The sequence below is a fragment of the Peromyscus eremicus genome, chromosome 1 (assembly GCF_949786415.1).
Source record: "Peromyscus eremicus chromosome 1, PerEre_H2_v1, whole genome shotgun sequence".
Classification (NCBI taxonomy): domain Eukaryota; kingdom Metazoa; phylum Chordata; class Mammalia; order Rodentia; family Cricetidae; genus Peromyscus; species Peromyscus eremicus.
The window spans coordinates 76,784,229-76,801,878 of NC_081416.1; the positions used below are offsets into that span (position 1 = coordinate 76,784,229).

The following is a 17,650-nucleotide window of genomic DNA, read 5'->3' on the forward strand; positions in this document are numbered from 1 at the left end:
TTCAGACATCAAAGGTGACCAGGTACAAGCCTTTCAAAGGCTGTGGCCCTGCATCCCCAGACTCTCCTAAACTCTGGGTGGGTCTTTCAGCCTTTGCAGAGAAGCAAAGGAGCACAGCCTGAATGTCCTGCCCTCCGTGTCCCTGTGGGGACCCACAGGCGCTGCCTTGTCACTCAGCTGGTGGGGCTATGGGTCTGGGTGAGAGGTCTTCCTTCTCCCGCCTTGAGTTTTGCGCCACATTCCCGTGGGCTGCTGTGGGAGCGCCTTGCTTGCCTGGGATCTCTCACTTGTCCCTCTCCACTCCTGCGCGGCTCTGTCCCCCGCCCGCGCCCAGCGTGGCGCGCCCCCTCTCAGAGCGCGGGCGGGCGCTGAACAGTGTCGCCGACCGCCTGCAGGTGTCTCCCCACGGAGGGGTGCGCGTCCCTGCGCCGTGGCCGCTGCCAGGCGCCAGCGGCTGCTCGCCGAGGCGCACTCGCGCTCCGGGCTCCGGACGCGCTGGTCCGCTCCACTCCGCAGCCCCGACCGCCCTGCGTCCCCGTCGTCCCGCGTCTCCGCCGGGGGCCATGGGCCCGCGCCGCGAGCGCCATCGCCGACCGCAGGCACCCGAACCCCGGGGCGGCCGCTGACGCGGGCGCCGCTGCCAACTTCGCACGGAGCTGCGGGCGGCGCGGGAGGCATGAAGACGAGCCGCCGCGGCCGAGCGCTCCTGGCCGTGGCCTTGAACCTGCTGGCGCTGCTCTTCGCCACTACCGCCTTCCTCACCACGCACTGGTGCCAGGGCACGCAGCGGGTGCCCAAGCCGGGCTGCGGCCAGGGCGGCGGCGCCAACTGCCCCAACTCGGGTGCCAACGCCACGGTCAACAGCACGGCTGCCCCCGCCGCTGCCGCGGCTAGCCCGGCCGGCGCGCCCTACAGCTGGGAGGCGGGCGACGAGCGCTTCCAGCTGCGCCGCTTCCACACCGGCATCTGGTACTCGTGTGAGGAGCAGCTCGGTGGCCCCGGTGAGTGCTGGCGCGGGGCTCCCCCGGGACGCGCGCCCGCAGGTCCCGGGCCGGGAGGTGGCGCGTTCGGGTCCTCCGCGCGCACCCTGGCTGCGGGTCCTAGGGCGCGCGGTCCCTCCCGGGCCTGAAGTAATTTCCCCGAGCGCCCCCTTCCTCGCTCCATCCGCCCCGTCGCGGCCCTGGAGGTGACAGTGGGGGCCGGGGACCTTTACTGTGAGCGACCCCTCCCACCGCAGATCCACGGAGCCAGGAACCCAAGGGTTCTGCTACTCCTATCTCCAAGCCGCGCTGAACCTCTACGACACGACACGGCTGGGGAAAACAGAGAGTAGGGGGAGCCTGATGGGCACCCCTATTGCCACAGGCCAGGGAGTCCTCGGTATCCTGGAGCTCTCCTGGGAGTGGATGCCGTGCCGAGGGAAGGGAGGCAGGCGGGAAAACAGGGAACAGCTCTGGGCACTGGGGCTTAGGAATCCAGGAAGTCTTGGTTCAACACAAGGCTCCTTCAGAACTGGGCAGGGGGCTGGCTGTTCAGAAAGTATACCGAACCTCTTTGTCCCCCACACCCAAGCATCCAGGACTGAAGTGAATACCCCCAATACCGGCAGCAAGGCTGGAGTGCTCAGGGGACCTCTGCCTGTCAGGGGACTGTGCATATGGTGGGTGGTACTGGCCGTGGACTATTCCACAGCTCGTCTGCAGTAAGCTACTGTTCTGGCAGGACCCCTTTGGAAGCACTGTCTCCGCTTTTGCTTAGTCTTACCTTCATCACACTCAGCATAGCCTGAAATTTCCCGGACCTGTCTTTAGTTACTAGCATATTGTCCCCATTCCCCTTAAGATGTCACTCTTGTTAGGACTTTGCTGTGTCGCGCTTATCCCTCCCCCCCCCCCCCCCCCGCCTCCATTTCTGGGTATTGCCAATAAATATTTGCAGTGTGATATTCAAAGTAGAAATGTTGGGTAGGATCTCAGGCTGACGGGGCTGGAGGAGTCCTGTGCTGCCTTCTGGGCCTTGGGGAAGGTGGGGGTGGGCAACTGAACTTTCCTGTGACTTTGTCTGAGCATGCTGGCTATTTGCCAAAGACACAAGATATTTTGAACAGGACTTGAGGTTTTAATTTGGCGTGTGATTTTTTTTTTTAAAGAAAGAGAAATTAAAAATTAACCTGAAAGCCTCTTAGTTAAAACTTCCTGCTTCCACAAGCCCAGTCCTCCCACACGGCAGCCATGGAGCACCACAGACGTCTTGCACCCTTCAAGGCTCAGGTCTCCGTAGACCTTCACACATGACAGCCCAAAGAATGAGAAGGGAATGGCCATGGATCCTCCTCCAACCGCAGGCAGCTGCTCCTGAGACCTGGGAGGCCCTGCCCTAGGGACAGGCCACCTTGCAATGTTTGGATGGGCCTTGTCCCTGGCAGCCTGAGCCACCCAGTCCCAGCCTCTGTAGTGTATCTGGATGGTCTGCCGGCTCTCCCCAAAGCTCTGTCGCTCGTTCCTTGCTCCAGGCTCGATGTCCAAGCTTCACTGCTGGGCTTTAAAAATTATGAACAGAAACGTATTTAAAGCGATGTTAGTCCCTGTGCGTTTTGAGCACCAGGCCCTGCTAAAGTCGTCACCTGTGGAATGTAGTTACATCCTCTGGGCCAGGCAGCCAATTGTGGAAGGCCCGTTTTTTTTGAGAAGAAGTTCAGGGGGGGTTTGATGAGGGAGCTTGAATTGTCTTTTTGGTGGCTGGAGATGTGATGGATTTGGAGAAGGGGAGCTGTGCATTTGGGGACCTGAGACGGGGGCACTTATGGCCAGCATGGGACCTTCACCCCCAACCTCCGTTAGTCAAAATGCCCCTGGGTGCCCTGCTGGGAGGATAAAAACCAACCACCTCTCTCCCTTGGTTTCTGTTGGTTTCCTCCCAGAAAATCAGAATTGTTTTCCCCTGAGCTTGGCAAATAGTTGCTGGTGAGAAATTTGGGAGGTTGGAGACCATTCAGATGGGTCTCCCCGCTGCTGCTGCTGCTGCACACAGCCCCCAGATCTTGCCTTCATCACTGAGCTCCAAAGGGTGTCAGGAAGTACCTGGCCTCAAAGTTTGGTTGCCATGACAACCTGTCTTCTGGGTTCTGTGATGATTTTATTTTTTTTTTCCTCCAAGAGGGAAAAACATCCCACCAAGGCCCAAGCAAATCCTGCCCTGTTCTCTCTTGCTGATGCTGCAGCCAGGAAAGGCCTGGCTCCCCACCATGCAGCTGGGTGCACTCTGGTGGGGCTCCAGCTTGGGGATCCACACTGGCTCACTGGATGCTCAGCAGCCCCCCCCCCCCCCCCGCCCCCCGGCTCCCCAGCACTGCTGCTCTTGTCTCTCTCCTTCTGGGCACCTGTGTGGGGACATCTCCTAAGGCCCTCTTTCCCACAGATGGACACTACAGCCTATCCTGAACAGACAACACAGTCAACAGCCCCTGCACAAAGAGCCCTCTTCTCCTCCCTCCAAGAGAAGGCATGGGCGTCCTTGTGTGCAGTCAGAGGAGAGCGGCCCTGAACAGAGTCTCCAGTCCCTTGCTGCAAATTAGATTTCTTACTGGATCTGATATTTAGAAGAGTTGGGAGGACCGTGGAGGTGGGGCAATGTCCAGGCGTGGAACTTACGTTGACTGTTGCTTATGTGACGTGTGGGACTCTGCCCTGTGTGCATGTGACCCAAGGATAGGAGTGTCTCAGGAAACTCAAGGTCATGGCACCAGGGTCCTGCAAGGCTGACTGAGGGGCACTGGGGAGAGGAAAAGGGGTTCACCCTGGGTGGGTAGAAGGTGTGGTCTAAGAGTGATACGGGAGCTTGCAGGCAACCCCAAAGTGGAAGCAGAGACCCTGCACCTGTCGATTTATAGTCCGACTCTAGACTCACTCTGCCCTGTGTGGGATGGTGGATGGATGCATCTTCCTCTTGCTACTGTGTGACTTTGGCTACTGAGTCTTCCCTTGCTGCCCTGCAGATGGGGAAGGGAACAGTCCACTCCACCCCAGGTACCAGGGTTCAGGGACAGCATGGGGGACTGAACAGTTCATGTACCAGCCTTGCATCTGCTTCTCTGGCCTGAGCCACTGAACACCATGACCTGAGCTCATGGACACGACCCATCCCTCAGGTCCTTCCCACAGTCCCTGGTGCCCAGGTTCACCAAGCCCTGGACTACTACACTGCATCTCAGAATGCTGTTCTTGTAGCCCCTGGGTCTACACTTAACTGGAGTGCTTTTCTCCCGCATCCACCCAAGACCATTTTCCAGGATTTCAGTCTGCTCAGGCACTCCCAACCACCTGATGAAAATGGACCCTACCTTTTGTTTCCTGCATACGCTTTTTTTTCTAGTTCTGACCATCAGCCTTAAGTCCACATTAGTCAGTAGCTCTTGTTCACTCTGTGCCTTGTGAACTCAGGGGTTGATGCCTAGAGTTTTTTTTAAAGATTTTTTTTAAAATTTTTATTTTAGGTATATGCGTGTTTTGTCTGCATAGATGTCTCTGCACCACATGGGTGCCTGGTGCCTGTGGAGGCCAGAAGAGGGTGTCAGGTCCCCTGGAACTGGAGTGACAGATGGTTGTGAGCCTCCATGTAGGTGCTGAGAATTGAACCCAGGTCCTTGGGAAGAGCAATTGGTGCTCTTAGCCACTGAGTCATCTCTCCAGCCCCTGAGGTTGATTCTTTTTTTTTTTTTTTTTTTTTTTTTTTTTGGTTTTTCGAGATGGGGTTTCTCTGTGTAGCTTTGCGCCTTTCCTGGAACTCACTTGGTAGCCCAGTTTGGCCTTGAACTCACAGAGATCCACCTGGCTCTGCCTCCCGAGTGCTGGGATTAAAGGCGTGTGCCACCACCGCCCGGCCTGAGGTTGATTCTTATGTGTTTTCTGTCACCTCACATGTTGCTTGGGATGGAATCACACAGCAGATGTTCAACAGAACTTGTGCAATGTGTATTAGTCGATGTCACTGGCTCTTGGGATCAGTTCTTTCAGGCCCAAGTTGCTTCTTGCAGGGGTGACCCACACTTTCCAGTGCAGGGGCTACCACACACTCCCTGGAGGAGGTATGAGTCAGGACCTTTGTGATGCTCCTTCTGAGAGGTTGCTAGTGCCCAAGAATGAGTGGGTGTCATGCTAGACAGGCTTTTTGCTGGGAGTGTGTGAGGAGTAGATTTGGGCTTTGAAAGGCACCGTAGCCCTCAACAAGTGTTACCTCCTCTTATCCCCATAGTAACAAGGGCTATGGTCACTCCTTCTCCAACTGAGGCACTAAGAGGCACAGTGACTTGCCCAAAGCCACCTATCTACAAGTGGCCAAGCTGGGATGTGAACCCAAGCAGAAAGTCCAGTGCGTCCCTCCTCCCCCATTATATGCCTTGAAGCCCCACCTCCCCTTCAGTCAGCCTCCCCAGGCTCCTCCAGCCAGTCTCACTGGGGAGAGCACCACACTGGGAGTCACAAGCCCTGGGCTTGAGCCTAGACTCTGCGGCCAGCTTGCTGAGTGGCGTTGGAAGTCACACCCTTTCCTTGTGTCTCTTGCCTTTCCTTTGCTTGGGTATGAAAAGAACATTTGGCCTTGGCTTCTGCTGCGTGACGCAGGGCCAGAGCACTCTTCTCAAGGCTCCAGGCTTCAGAATCAGTCTTGGTTCTAGTCCCTTCCTCCCCTCTTACCTGCTGTGTGGCCTTAGGTGGGGGTTTGTTTTCTCTGAGCCTCAGTTTCCTTGGCTAGGGCAGGAGGACGGCCCTTGGACTCATGATAGAATCACTGGATTTAGCCAGGGATTTGGGTAAACATCCTTTCTGTGGTCCAACCTGGCGCTAGAAGCCATAGGCCAGCAGTAAGGGGCATGTCCAACTTTGGTATCTTGTGGTGTCTTAGCAAGCTGCCAGCATCTGGAAATGGAAGCAGTTCACAGAACCACCGGGTCTCGGGGGCAGAGCTGCGTTCACTGGGCCAGGGTCCTACTGGGGTGTCTACAGTTCACCCCACCGACCCCTCTACCACGCTACAGATGGACACGACAGTTTGAGAGCTCAGGCCCCAACCCTAACGTCCCACAGAACTTCCCATCTCATCTCATGTCAGAACCTCCGGAAGCCTGCCCACTCTTCTGTGGCCAGCTCAGCCTGACCCCGTCCTGTAATACTGAGTCTCTCCTGGGTCTAACTGTACCTGGCTTCTGCCCTGGGAACTATTCAGCCAACAGCCGAACGGGTTCTGTTAAATCCAACTGGGTTGCCTCCAATACCTTCCATCTCACTGGAAGCTTAGCCAGATAATCCAGTGCTTGTGAGGTTCTCGGGGACCCTCCCCAGGACCTTTCTAGCTTCCTTTCTGGGCTCTTTGCCTTAACTACACCAGCCTCCTTACTAGTTCTCCAACAGACCTAGACACTCCTACCACAGGGCCCTTGCACTCGCTGAACCTAGTGTCTGGGAATGCCCCCAGCCACACTTCTTTTCTTGCTGTGGCACCTTGCTTTTCTGGAGCATTCTGTTGAGTCAGTGACCTCCTGTTCATCTCTGTCTCTCTCTATTCCCCACTGCTCTAAAAGCTGTTTGTCTGTGACATTTAGGTTTCATTTCTCTTTTCTCTGACTTCCCCTTCTGCTGGGATGCCACCTCCATGGGGACACAGATTTGGATTGCTGCCACTCAGCAAGGGCCAGTGGGATCCGGTTGAAGGTGTTGGGGACCAAGTATCATCTCAGGACCCTGTGTGTGGTGAGAGGCCAGACTGCTTTGTGCTGTTGTCCCATGGACTTACCTTTCCCCTTTCCTCTCTTGATAACTCCATTCCTGAGAAGTCTAGGGGACCCCGAGCAGCCAAAGGGGCTGGTATTGCTGTTTACTAAATTTGAGGGTGCTGTGCCTCAGGCCTCCATGATGCCTATGGGACATGGTGGGGAATCATACCGATTGCTAGGTGACAGGGACAGATGTGAGGGAGGACACCACTGCTGTTCTTAGGGGAGTCCCAGACCTAGGTTCAAGATTTCTCTCCTGCCTGAGTAGTAGCATTGGTGTCCTTGTATGACCAGCCCCAGACCCCCCTGCAGCCCACACACTCTCTTGATCCAACCCTGCTTCTTTGGTCCCACCTCTGCTCACTGATGACCTGAAGGTCCCAGGTGCCACTAACTTTTCCCAGGCTCAGGGTCTTTGCTTGGGCAAGTCCCTCAGCTGGCATTCCCTCCTCTGTTCACTGCCTTGGAGGTCTCACCCCCAACCTCACCAACCACTGCCTCCTTCAGCCTCTTCTCACTTCAATGAAAGACACTTTCACAGTTTGTGTCGCTTTTTGATTGTTTGTTCATTGACACATTGTCTCACTGTGTAGCCCTGGCTGGTCTGGAACTTGCTATGTAGACCAGGTTGACCTCCAATTCAAAAGGATCCACCTGTCTCTGCTGGGCCAAAGATGTGTGCCATCATGCCCAGCTGCAAGTTGACGTTTTGTATCTCTGGTCACAAAGTGCTCAAATGAGCACCTGCAGAGTAGAGACCAGACCCCACTGTCCTAAGGTCTGGGGCCCTCTGGACGTCGGAGCGGGGGTCCTGTGGGTAGGAGCTGGCCATCCCTTGGGCAGGTTCTCAGGTCCCAGGATGGGACAGCCTGGGTGGGGTCGCTGGTGGAGGCAGGTTCAGCCCTAAGTAGAGCTTTTCATAAATCCCTCCTGGTTGTCAGGGGAAGCCGGGGTTGTGCTGCTCCTCTGGGAAGCAGGAACAACAGTGAGGACTTTTGTGTCACTTCCTTCCTGTGCTTCTCCACTGCCTTCTGTCTGCCACAGTGGGAGGCCAGGATCTGTCTAGGAACAGTTTGCATAGTCCAGAGATTAATACAGCCCTGCTGCCTTTCCGTTACAGATGGTGGCAAGGTAGTCCAGATGTGGAGGTGGGCTGCTTCCACTGTCCAGGCTTCTTGCCATTTTGGGGGAACTTGGCTGTGAGTGCAGGGCTCCTGATGGGGGTATACGCTCATTGGTTTTTCTTTTTCTTTTTTTTTTTTTTGTCAACTTGACATAAGCTAGTGTCAGCTGGAAAGAGGGAACTTCAATCAAGAAAGTGCCTCCATCAGATTGGCCTATAGGCAAAGCTGTTGAGCCGTCTATTCCTTCCCCTCCCCCTTCCCTTTCCCCTCTCTCCCTCCCTCCCTTTCTTCCTTCATTTCTTTCTTTCTTAATGGTTTCTATGGGAGAGCCTAGCCCATGTGGGCGGTGTTCCTGGATTGTATAATAAAGCAAACCGAGAAAGCCGTAGAGAGCAAGCCAGTAAGAAGTCTTCCTCCACAGCCTCTGCTTCAGCTCCATCTGGAGGTTCCCACCTTGAGTTCCCGCCCTGACTTCCCTTCTGATGGGCTCTAAGCTGTGAGATGGAATAAAGCCTTTCCTCCGCAGGTTGCTTTTGGTCACGTGTTTATCACAGCAAGAGGAAGCTCACTAGGACAGGGACACGGGATGAGGAATCCCACTGGGCTTCTGGAAGCAAAGTGGAGACAGGTTTTAGGTGGAGTTGGGAGAGAGTGCTGTGGCATCTTGTCCTGTGTTTCAGCTTCCTGGGGTCAGTGTACCGTAGAGAAGGAAGGAACACAGTGGGGGTGTGGGGTGCAGGCAGAGTCCGAGAGGGACACCGAGCAAGGCTGAGGCGGGGATGGGAAGCAAAAGGGGAGGCTATGACTACAGGGAGTCAAAACAGGATGGAAATAGAAATACAAAGGAAAGGAGGCACAAAGAGACAGACTCTAGCACGCTCCCCATACACAGGCGCACAGGCACACCCCCAGTGTTCACAGCACACTCATGCACACATATGCACAGCACATACACATTCATGCACACATAAATGAATTTGTGCACGTATATGTATGCCATACTGACTGGCATTCACTTGCAAACATGTCTATACATATATACACATGTTCATGCTTGCACATGAGCACACACTCAACCTATTTGTATATGATGTGCACACCCATACCCCTATGCATCCATGGGCATCTGTACACAAATATCTATACACATCATGTTCATGTTCACACATGCTTTCATACACGTGTATACTCATGCATACATCTACATGCCTCCATTTATGCACACATACTCCCATGTTCTCACATGCCCACCAGCACACATATTACTTACATTCACAGTGCATTCTCATACACCCATGCATCCATACACCCACTTGCATACATGTCCACACCTGAACACATGTGTCTTTACCTGAACACACATGCCTACACATACACAAACATATCTCTATACCTAACACACACATGCACACAGCACACATGTCGACATTTACACATACACACCCATGGATGCGCAGGTTTCTCTGCAGTGTGCTAACACAGAAACTTTCTGTTTACCCCAGGAGTGGGGGAGCTGGGTTTCATGGCAGTTCTGTTTCTGATCTGTGGAGGGACTTCCACAGCATCGTGGCACTGGGCCCCTTCAGTGAATTAATCCAAAGAGCCAGAAACTCTGTGGCTTTCCAGCCTGCTTTCATTTTCCCTCTGCTGGTGAGGGATCACAGGAGGCATCTGTCCAAATATGAGCCTTTACTTGCTGCCGGGCTCTTTCTGACCTATGAACGCTTCCCAAACTTACCCTTCTTTGTAACAAGACTTTCTCGGGAGGATCTTTTTTTTGTTTCCCTTGGTATTTACTCCTTCATTCATTCACTCACTCACCCATTCACTCATTCATTAATTCATTCAATCTATCGAGCAGCTACCCTGAGCTAGATCCTCTGCTGGGTACCAGGAATACTTAGTAAAATTGATGAAGCAAGGCCCTGGAGGAACTTACAGTTCTATGGAGAGACAGGCAGGTCATCGTATCGGGGGAAATCTGTTCGCACAGACTCTGGAAGCACAGAGGCGGCTTTGGATAGACTCTGGGATGCTCTGACGGGTGGAGTTCTGGAGCAGGGAAGCTTAGTTGTTTTTGATCCAGTCTCACTATGTCAGGCTGGCCCTGAGCTTGCAGCTCTTTGGTCTAGTCTCCCCAGTGCTGGGACTGCAACCCTACCTGGGGATAGCCCCAGTAGCGTAAACTCATCTCTCATGGCTAGGCTAGCCTGTCTTCTACTCTTTGACTCACATTTTACTGAGCTGTGTTTTCTTAGGAAATTATGTTTTCAGCTAGAGTTTCAATTGCATTACATAGATTTTAGAATGGAGAGAAAACACCAGCTTTTCCATGAGCTTCTGTCTTCAGCTCATGTGAGCATGAGCTTTCCTTTTCTCCTGATTTGTCTTGCAAAAAGTGCTGTTTTCTCCCCTTTCTTTGAAGCCTAAGTGTTGGACAGTCTAGGCTCCTACTCTCCCTCCCTGCCTTTCTCTTAACGAATCAGGAGTCTTGGATTTTTCAGTTCCTTTTGCTTACATTTTTTGGTACCTGCTTGTTTTCCTCTGGCCATTTTTCCTGAGGCTTGTTTTGTTAATATTTTCAAGCTGAACATTCTGTTTCCATAGTTAAGAATGATGGCTGCATTTTATTGCTTGGAGTTTGCCTTTGAGCACCGCTTTGGCCACATCCCATGGGTTCCGAGATGCAGCGTCTTTGAAACGATTTTGTACAACTTCAACAGTTGCAATTTTGTTCCTCAAGTTCTGAAGTTTTAGTTTTGTTACTTCTGTATCCAAGCATAATTTAGAAAAGCGTTTAGAAATTTCCCAGGGCTTTTTCTTATTTGCCTACATTTCTGTCATTAATTTTTTAATGAACTGAGTTATAGAAAAGGTGAGCAGGACAGTTTCCTGCACATCCATTTGCATATGTGTGTTGATGGTAAACGTTTTATGTGAAACAGCAGGTGGAGTCCCTAAGTGTATTTAAAGGCAGCTGCGTACAGAGTATTATTTAGAGACTCCAGTGTTTGAGAGATGTCTCAGCAGTTAAGAGTATGTGCTGCACAATAATGAACACTGGGTTCCAGCACTCTCCAGAGAAGCCAGGTGTGGTTCCACACATGCCTGTGACCTCAGCATTGAAGAGAGCAGAGACAGGCAGTCAAAGAGTCCCCCAAACTACAAGAGCCAGGTTCAGAGAGAGATCCTGCCTCAAAGGAATAAGGTAGAAAGTAACAGAGGACACTTGACATCCTCCTCTGGCTTCCGGGCATGTGTGCATCTGCATATATACATGTGGGTGAGATTTTGAACACACACACATATGCACACACTCACGGACACACTGCTGTCTGTCTTTGCACACACACACACACACACACACACACACACACACACACACACGCACACACTCACAAACGCACTGCTGTCTGTCTGTCTTTGCTCCTCGGGTCTTCCACCAGCTGGATGAAGCGGGCCACTCTTTCTCTGCAGCAAGGCTCTCAGTTCTTGCTTGCCTCTGGGATGGTTTGCCTTTTATTGAGTCCTAGTCTATGTTATTCATCACGAGGAAATTCATGGCAGTTATATTTTCGTTGTGGAATTGTGGAATTGATCTTTTCTTCAGATAAAATGGCTGTGCTCCCCAGTGGACGCTTTCTCCTCTGACTTCTGTTTTTCATATTGGAGCCTTGCTGTCTTTTGTCACAGTCCTTTGACGTTTCACTCCCTCCTTTACCTCCACTTTCCCATGTCTTCCCATCAGGCTGAGGGAGATACACACTGCATTCTTTTGTACAATCTGAGGGGCTTAGCCACTGAACACTGGACTCCATCACAAATCCATTTGGTCTCACTTTTAATTAAAAATTTTATTTATTTATTATTGTGTGTATGGTGTGTGTGTGTGTGTGTGTGTGTGTGTGTGTGTGTGCAGCAAATGTGGCAGTCAGAGGGCAACTCTGGGGCTTGGTTCTCTCCTTTCACCTCTGATATCTCCCTGGGATTGGACTCAGATCCCCAGGTTTACACAGCAAGACATCTTGTTGGCCCCCTTCCCTATTTTGGTCAAATGCTAGCAGTTCATAATTCTTTAAACCTTTTTTTTTTTTGAGACAGGGTCTTACTATGTCACCCTAACTGGCATGGAGCTCACAGTTGCTTCTTACTCTCAGTGCTAGGACATCATTATCAATAACATTTTATTTTCTAATATTTTGTTATATGGGTTCTATTTTTATAGATTCATTTTATTTTTACTCACAAATGTGTATAGGTACCCATGTAGGCCAGCAGAGGGCATCAGATCCCATGGAGTTGGAACTGCAGGCTGTTGTGAACCACTCAAGATGGGTGCTGGGGCCTGAACCTGGGTCCTCTGAAAGAGCAGCAAGTGCTTTTAGCCACTGAGCCATCTCTGCAGCCTGTATGGGTTCTGTTTTGTTTTCTTTGTTAATGACTTAAAAATATTCTGATGTTCATAGTTGTGACAATGATTATAGCGTGATTCTGTGCCTGTGTGTGCGGCTATTGCCAGTTTCAAGTCCTCTTAGGAAGCCTTCCTCTAGTTACACCTGTATATTGGTGGGCTTCCATGCATGGCATGATGGGACATGTTGGCCACCAGCTGTGTGCCAGGCCCATGCTGGATGCTGGCGACACTGTGAAGGGAGATGGCCTGTGGGTCAGCCTTTCATGGTTGTGGCAAAATGCCTGATACAAACAACTTAAGAGGAGCAAGGATTTATCTTGACTCATAGTTTCAGGGCTCCATTGTGAGCAAGTGTAGAAGGGAGACATGGAGGGCAGAGGTGCTGCAGAGGGGGGACGTGGAGGGCAGAGGTGCTGCAGAGGGGGGACGTGGAGGGCAGAGGTGCTTCAGAGGGGGGACATGGAGGGCAGATGTTTTGCAGAGGGGGGACGTGGAGGGCAGATTGCTGCCGAGGGGGGACATGGAGGGCAGATGTGCTGCAGAGGGGGGACATGGAGGGCAGATGTGCTGCAGAGGGGGGATGTGGAGGGCAGATGTGCTGCAGAGGGGGGATGTGGAGGGCAGATTGCTGCAGAGGGGAGATGTGGAGGGCAGATTGCTGCAGAGGGGGGATGTGGAGGGCAGATTGCTGCAGAGGGGGGATGTGGAGGGCAGATTGCTGCAGAGGGGGGATGTGGAAGGCAGATGTTCTGCAGAGGGGGGATGTGGAAGGCAGATGTTCTGCAGAGGGGGGACGTGGAGGGCAGATTGCTGCAGAGGAGAGATGTGGAGGGCAGATGGCTGCAGAGGGGAGATGTGGAGCGCAGATGAGCTATAGAAGGTCTTTTGCCCTCCTGCTTGGCCCCACCCAGCTCTTGCTCACCATGTGCCTCTGTAGGTGGCTTCAACTGTAGACATATGTGGCTGTCTCCCCTACGTCTGCTTGACATCATTCCATGTTTTCTGGCACTTTAGGATCAATGAACTGACTCGGGGGCCCATCAGCCTGTGCTTCATTCCTTGGCAGAAATTAGCTGTTTGCTTTCCCTGAATTCTTGTATGGTTCCCTCATAAATATGTATATATGTATGTATATATATATATATATATTTTTTTTTTTGAGATAATGTGTCTTGTAGTCCAGGCTAACACAGAACTCTCTATGTAGTGGAAGATGACCTTGAACTCCTGATTTGTCTGCTTCTACCTTCTGAGTGGTGGGATCACAGGTGTGTGCCGCCACACCCAGTTTATGTGGTACTGTGTATGTTAGGCAGGCTCTCAACCAACTGAATTACATCCTCAGTCCCCAAATGGTGTGTGTGTGTGTGTGTGTGTGTGTGTGTGTGTGTGTGTGTGTGTCCCCAGAGTTTCAAGTATGGAATGGAACCCAGGATCTCTTCACGAACGACAAGTACTCTTACTGCTGATCCATCTCTCCAGCCCCAAATGGTTAAAAAAAAAAAAACTATCCTAGTGATTATAGATCAGCTCAGAAAGGGTTGACTGTGATGATGGTGGTGATGACTTAATAGACCCTGCTTTTTCGAGCAGCTTTTGGTTTACAGCAAGCTGAGTGGAAGGCTTAGAGACTTCCTGATTGACACATGCTCAGCTCCCCTACTGCCTGCAAAGGGTTCATTCGGCACAGTTGCTGGCCCCACCTGGCCAACACCCAGGCCACAGTTAATGTTGGGTTATGCTGGGTGCTGTCGCCTGTGGCCCTGGATGACTGTGGAGAACCACCATGACAGCATTCTATGCCCTGGCTGTTCCTCCTCAGGTCATTGCTTGGTTTGTTCCTCCATCTCCCCTCCAACCCTGGCAACCAGTGATCTTTTCACTGTCACCATGGTTTCCTATCTTCCAGCAAGTCACAGAGCTGACACAGTCTGGAGCCTTTTCAGACTAGCTTTTATCGTTAAGCAATATACACACAAGTCCCTGCCCACATTTCCCCGCCTCTCTCCATCCCTTCCTCTCTTTCTTCCTTCTTTCATTCCTTCCTCCCTTAACTCCTCCCCCTCCATCCCTTCTTCCTCCCCTTTCTATAGTGGGGGGTGGAACCCAGGCCATCACATATACCAAGCCACAATCCCAACCTTTCCACATATTTTTTTTTTATTATATAGCTTATTTATTTACTGCTAAATAATATCCCACTGTCTGGACACGTCACAGTTTGTTCCACCTGTGGAAAGACATCTTGGTTGTTTCCAAAGTCAGGTGGTAACTATTAACACTTCTGTTGGGAACATCTGCTCAGGCAGACATTACGTCACCACCTTAAGTTAACACCAATAACGCGGATTTGGGGATTCTGAGAAAAGTGTGTAGGAAACCATCAGACTATCCTTCCTTTTCCTTAGCTGCCACCGGCGACTTGAACTTCCTGTTGCTCGAATCCTTCCAGCTTCTGCTGCTGTGGACACTCTGGGTTTTATGCTTTACACTGTCCCATTTCCCATCATGCTCTTCCAGAACACACTTACTGACGGGCCTGATTGCTGGTCTCTGTCTTCCAATCTGTCATTTTGTCTCTAAAAGTTTTAATGAGGTTTATTCTGGCCTCCTTGTTCTGCGTTCCAGACAGTTTAGTCCATTCTTCAGCCTCTGGCCCTGGGCCTCAAATGCTTCCCACTTCTCTTTCCTCCTCCCCCTCCCCTTCTCCCGCCTCCTTTTATTGAGATGGGTCTCACCATGTAGTCCCTGATGGCCTGGGACTTTCTGTATAGATAGATCAGGCTGGTCTCCAACTCAGAGATCCTTTTGCTCCTGCCTCCCTAGTGCTGGGATCCCAGACGTGTGCCACCCTTCCCACTTCTTTGCTCTGTGCTCAGGCTGTGTCCCTGTCACACCAGCGGTGAGGCTTCCTGGAAGACTGAGGATCTTGCTTCCTCTGTGCTGTGTTCTGATTTCACGTCTTTTTGGTTTTCTAAAGGTGGGTACAGTGATGTCTCTACCGATGCCAGAGAAGGTTCTAGGCTCTAGTTCCGGCTCCTGCTCAGAGAACACATACCAAAGGAAGGGAAACCCTTGTCTGGTAGTTGGAGAATGGTGCACACCTGTAATCCTAGTGCTCAGGAGGCAGAGGCAGGGGGATTTCTGAGTTTGAGGCCAGCCTGGTCTACATGGTGAGACCCTGTCTCAAAAACCAAATGAAAAGGAGAAAGAAAGGAAGGAGTGGAGGAAGGAAGGAAGGAAGAAGGGAGGGAGGGATGGATGAAAGAAGGAAGAGGAAAAACACTAGTTCTGAGGGTATCGCTCAGTGGTAGAGTGCTTACCTAGCAAGGCCCTGGCTTCTAAGGCCAATAAACAAACAAACAAACAAACAAACAGACAAACAAACAAATAAATAATAAAATAAATATATGTTGTGAATCCTAATTGGTCTTAATTAAAAACCTGGAGCCAGATATTAGGGTAAATGCTGAAAGATCAGAGAGACAAAGGAACAAGCCACAGCCACCTCTCACCTCACCAATTCCTCAGCTGAAAAGACTGAGCTCCTTCCTGTCTTCTCCCGCCTTATATTTCTCTGCCCAGCCATATTGCTTCCTGTCTCCACCTCCCAAGTGCTGGGATTAAACTGTCTGGCTCTGTTTCTCTTTTAGACTGGATCAACCTTGTGTAGCCCAAGGTGGCCTTGAATTCACAGAGATCCGCCTGCCTCTGCCTCCCGAGTGCTGGCATTGAAGGTGTGTGCCACCAACGCCCGGCCTGTATGGCTGACTAGTGGCTGGCTTTGTCCTCTGATCTTCAGGCAAGCTTTATTTTTGGTAGAGCATACACACAATATCACCGCATAACTATAAATAAATAAGTTAATTAATCTGTCTCTTTCCCTGGGTTCTGCCTGACGGTGGCCCTGACTCATCACACTTGTCCTCTGGGAGTGAATTAAGTCTCCAAGCTCCGTGCCACTAACACTCAGCACTGTTGGAGAGGTTGTCCACAGGACTGAGTCTGCGGTTTGCTCCTCTGAGCGTGTCTTTCTGCCCTTTGTGTGTTTCTAGCTCTTTCCGGCCCATCCCCTCCTCAATTGGCTCCCGTTTCGCCTCCCTGGCAGCTCTCCTGGGCTAAATCTGTTCGTATCTCCCAAGCCCCGGAGGCTTCTCCAGATTTATATTTTTGTAGGGATCTGAACACATGCTTTCAGGAATGACTTTGCGCTTCTCACAGCGAGTGCGCGGCAGAGGCCCGCCTTCACGCCCCACCTGAGTGTGCCAGGCTGCTGTTTAGCATGCCCGTTTGCCTCCTTCCTCTTGGCTTTTTGTTCTATTTTACTTTTTTGAGACAAGGTCTTACTATGCAGTCCAGGCTGGTCTTGAATTCTGAGTCCCCTGCCTCCTAAGTACTGAGGTCACTGGCATGCAGCCCTCCACTGGCTTCCTTATTTCTTATCCTTGGATATGAAAGGGTGTCGTTTGGCCTCCTCTTGACTCACGGATGGGTGATGGGCTCCTCTGGTGGGGCTTTCCTCTCCTTTCCCCTCCCCTTTCCCTTCACGTCTTCCTTCTAAGTCTTACTCAAGGACTAATTTCTGTTAGCTTCCTGCTTTCTCGGGGTTTGTTTCCCTTCTGTGCCTGCTAGCTGCAGGTAAGCTCTCTCCATCTCACCTCCTGGGGGTTGAGGGGGGGAGAAGGATTGCCTCCCGGCTCCTGGAGGCAGTCTGTACTCCTGTCTCAACAGAAATGCATGGTGTGAAACTCTAATTCCCAGCATGTATCAGTTCTCTACAGCTGTGGTTTTACTTTGTCCTTCAGGGTACCAGTACAGCAGCCTCCAAATACCATGACTCTCAGCCACGGGCATCCTGGATGCTGAGTGGATGGGTCACGGGGATGAACATTGGTCTCGAACTTGCTTCCCTTCCTATAGAGGGTGAGTGTCGCCTGGGTGGACCCAGCAATGTGGAGGTGTCAGTGCAAAGGAGGTGGAGTGTGTAGAGGAGTGTGGGGACACAAGGCAGTGCATTCCTTGGTCCTTCCTGGCTACCTCCAGTGACAAGTGGATTTCTGGAAATCTCTTTGTTGTCTAGAAGAGACCGTTGACCACAGGCCAGTTTCCCAGCAGCATGCAACCCCGAAGTGCCTTCTGAGTCTCTGCGCATCGGATGTAAGAGGTGGACAGGCAGGGCCCCAGGCTTGTCCTGGAAGCTCCATCCTCTGCTGGGGGTAGAGTTTAGTAAAGAGAAAGCACAGGGGACTTACACAGGATTCAGAAACAAGAGGAGGGTGGAACTGCAGCCTGTCCTTCCGCTCACTTTCTGCTCTCTCACCTCCTGTCCATAATCAGCTGCGTGAG

At 51.8% G+C, this 17,650-nt stretch overlaps 1 protein-coding gene across 5 annotated transcripts in view; it reads left to right on the top strand.

Annotated features, from left to right (window-relative positions):
* The first annotated feature begins 676 nt into the window (after positions 1–676).
* Positions 677–17,650, top strand: part of Gsg1l (GSG1 like) — a 170,811-nt gene continuing 153,837 nt past the window's right edge. For all 5 annotated transcript variants that reach the window (XM_059251114.1, XM_059251120.1, XM_059251135.1 and 2 more), the window contains exon 1: positions 677–1,001. In XM_059251114.1, the coding sequence (XP_059107097.1) occupies positions 677–1,001 (325 nt within the window). The remainder of the gene's footprint in view (positions 1,002–17,650) is intronic.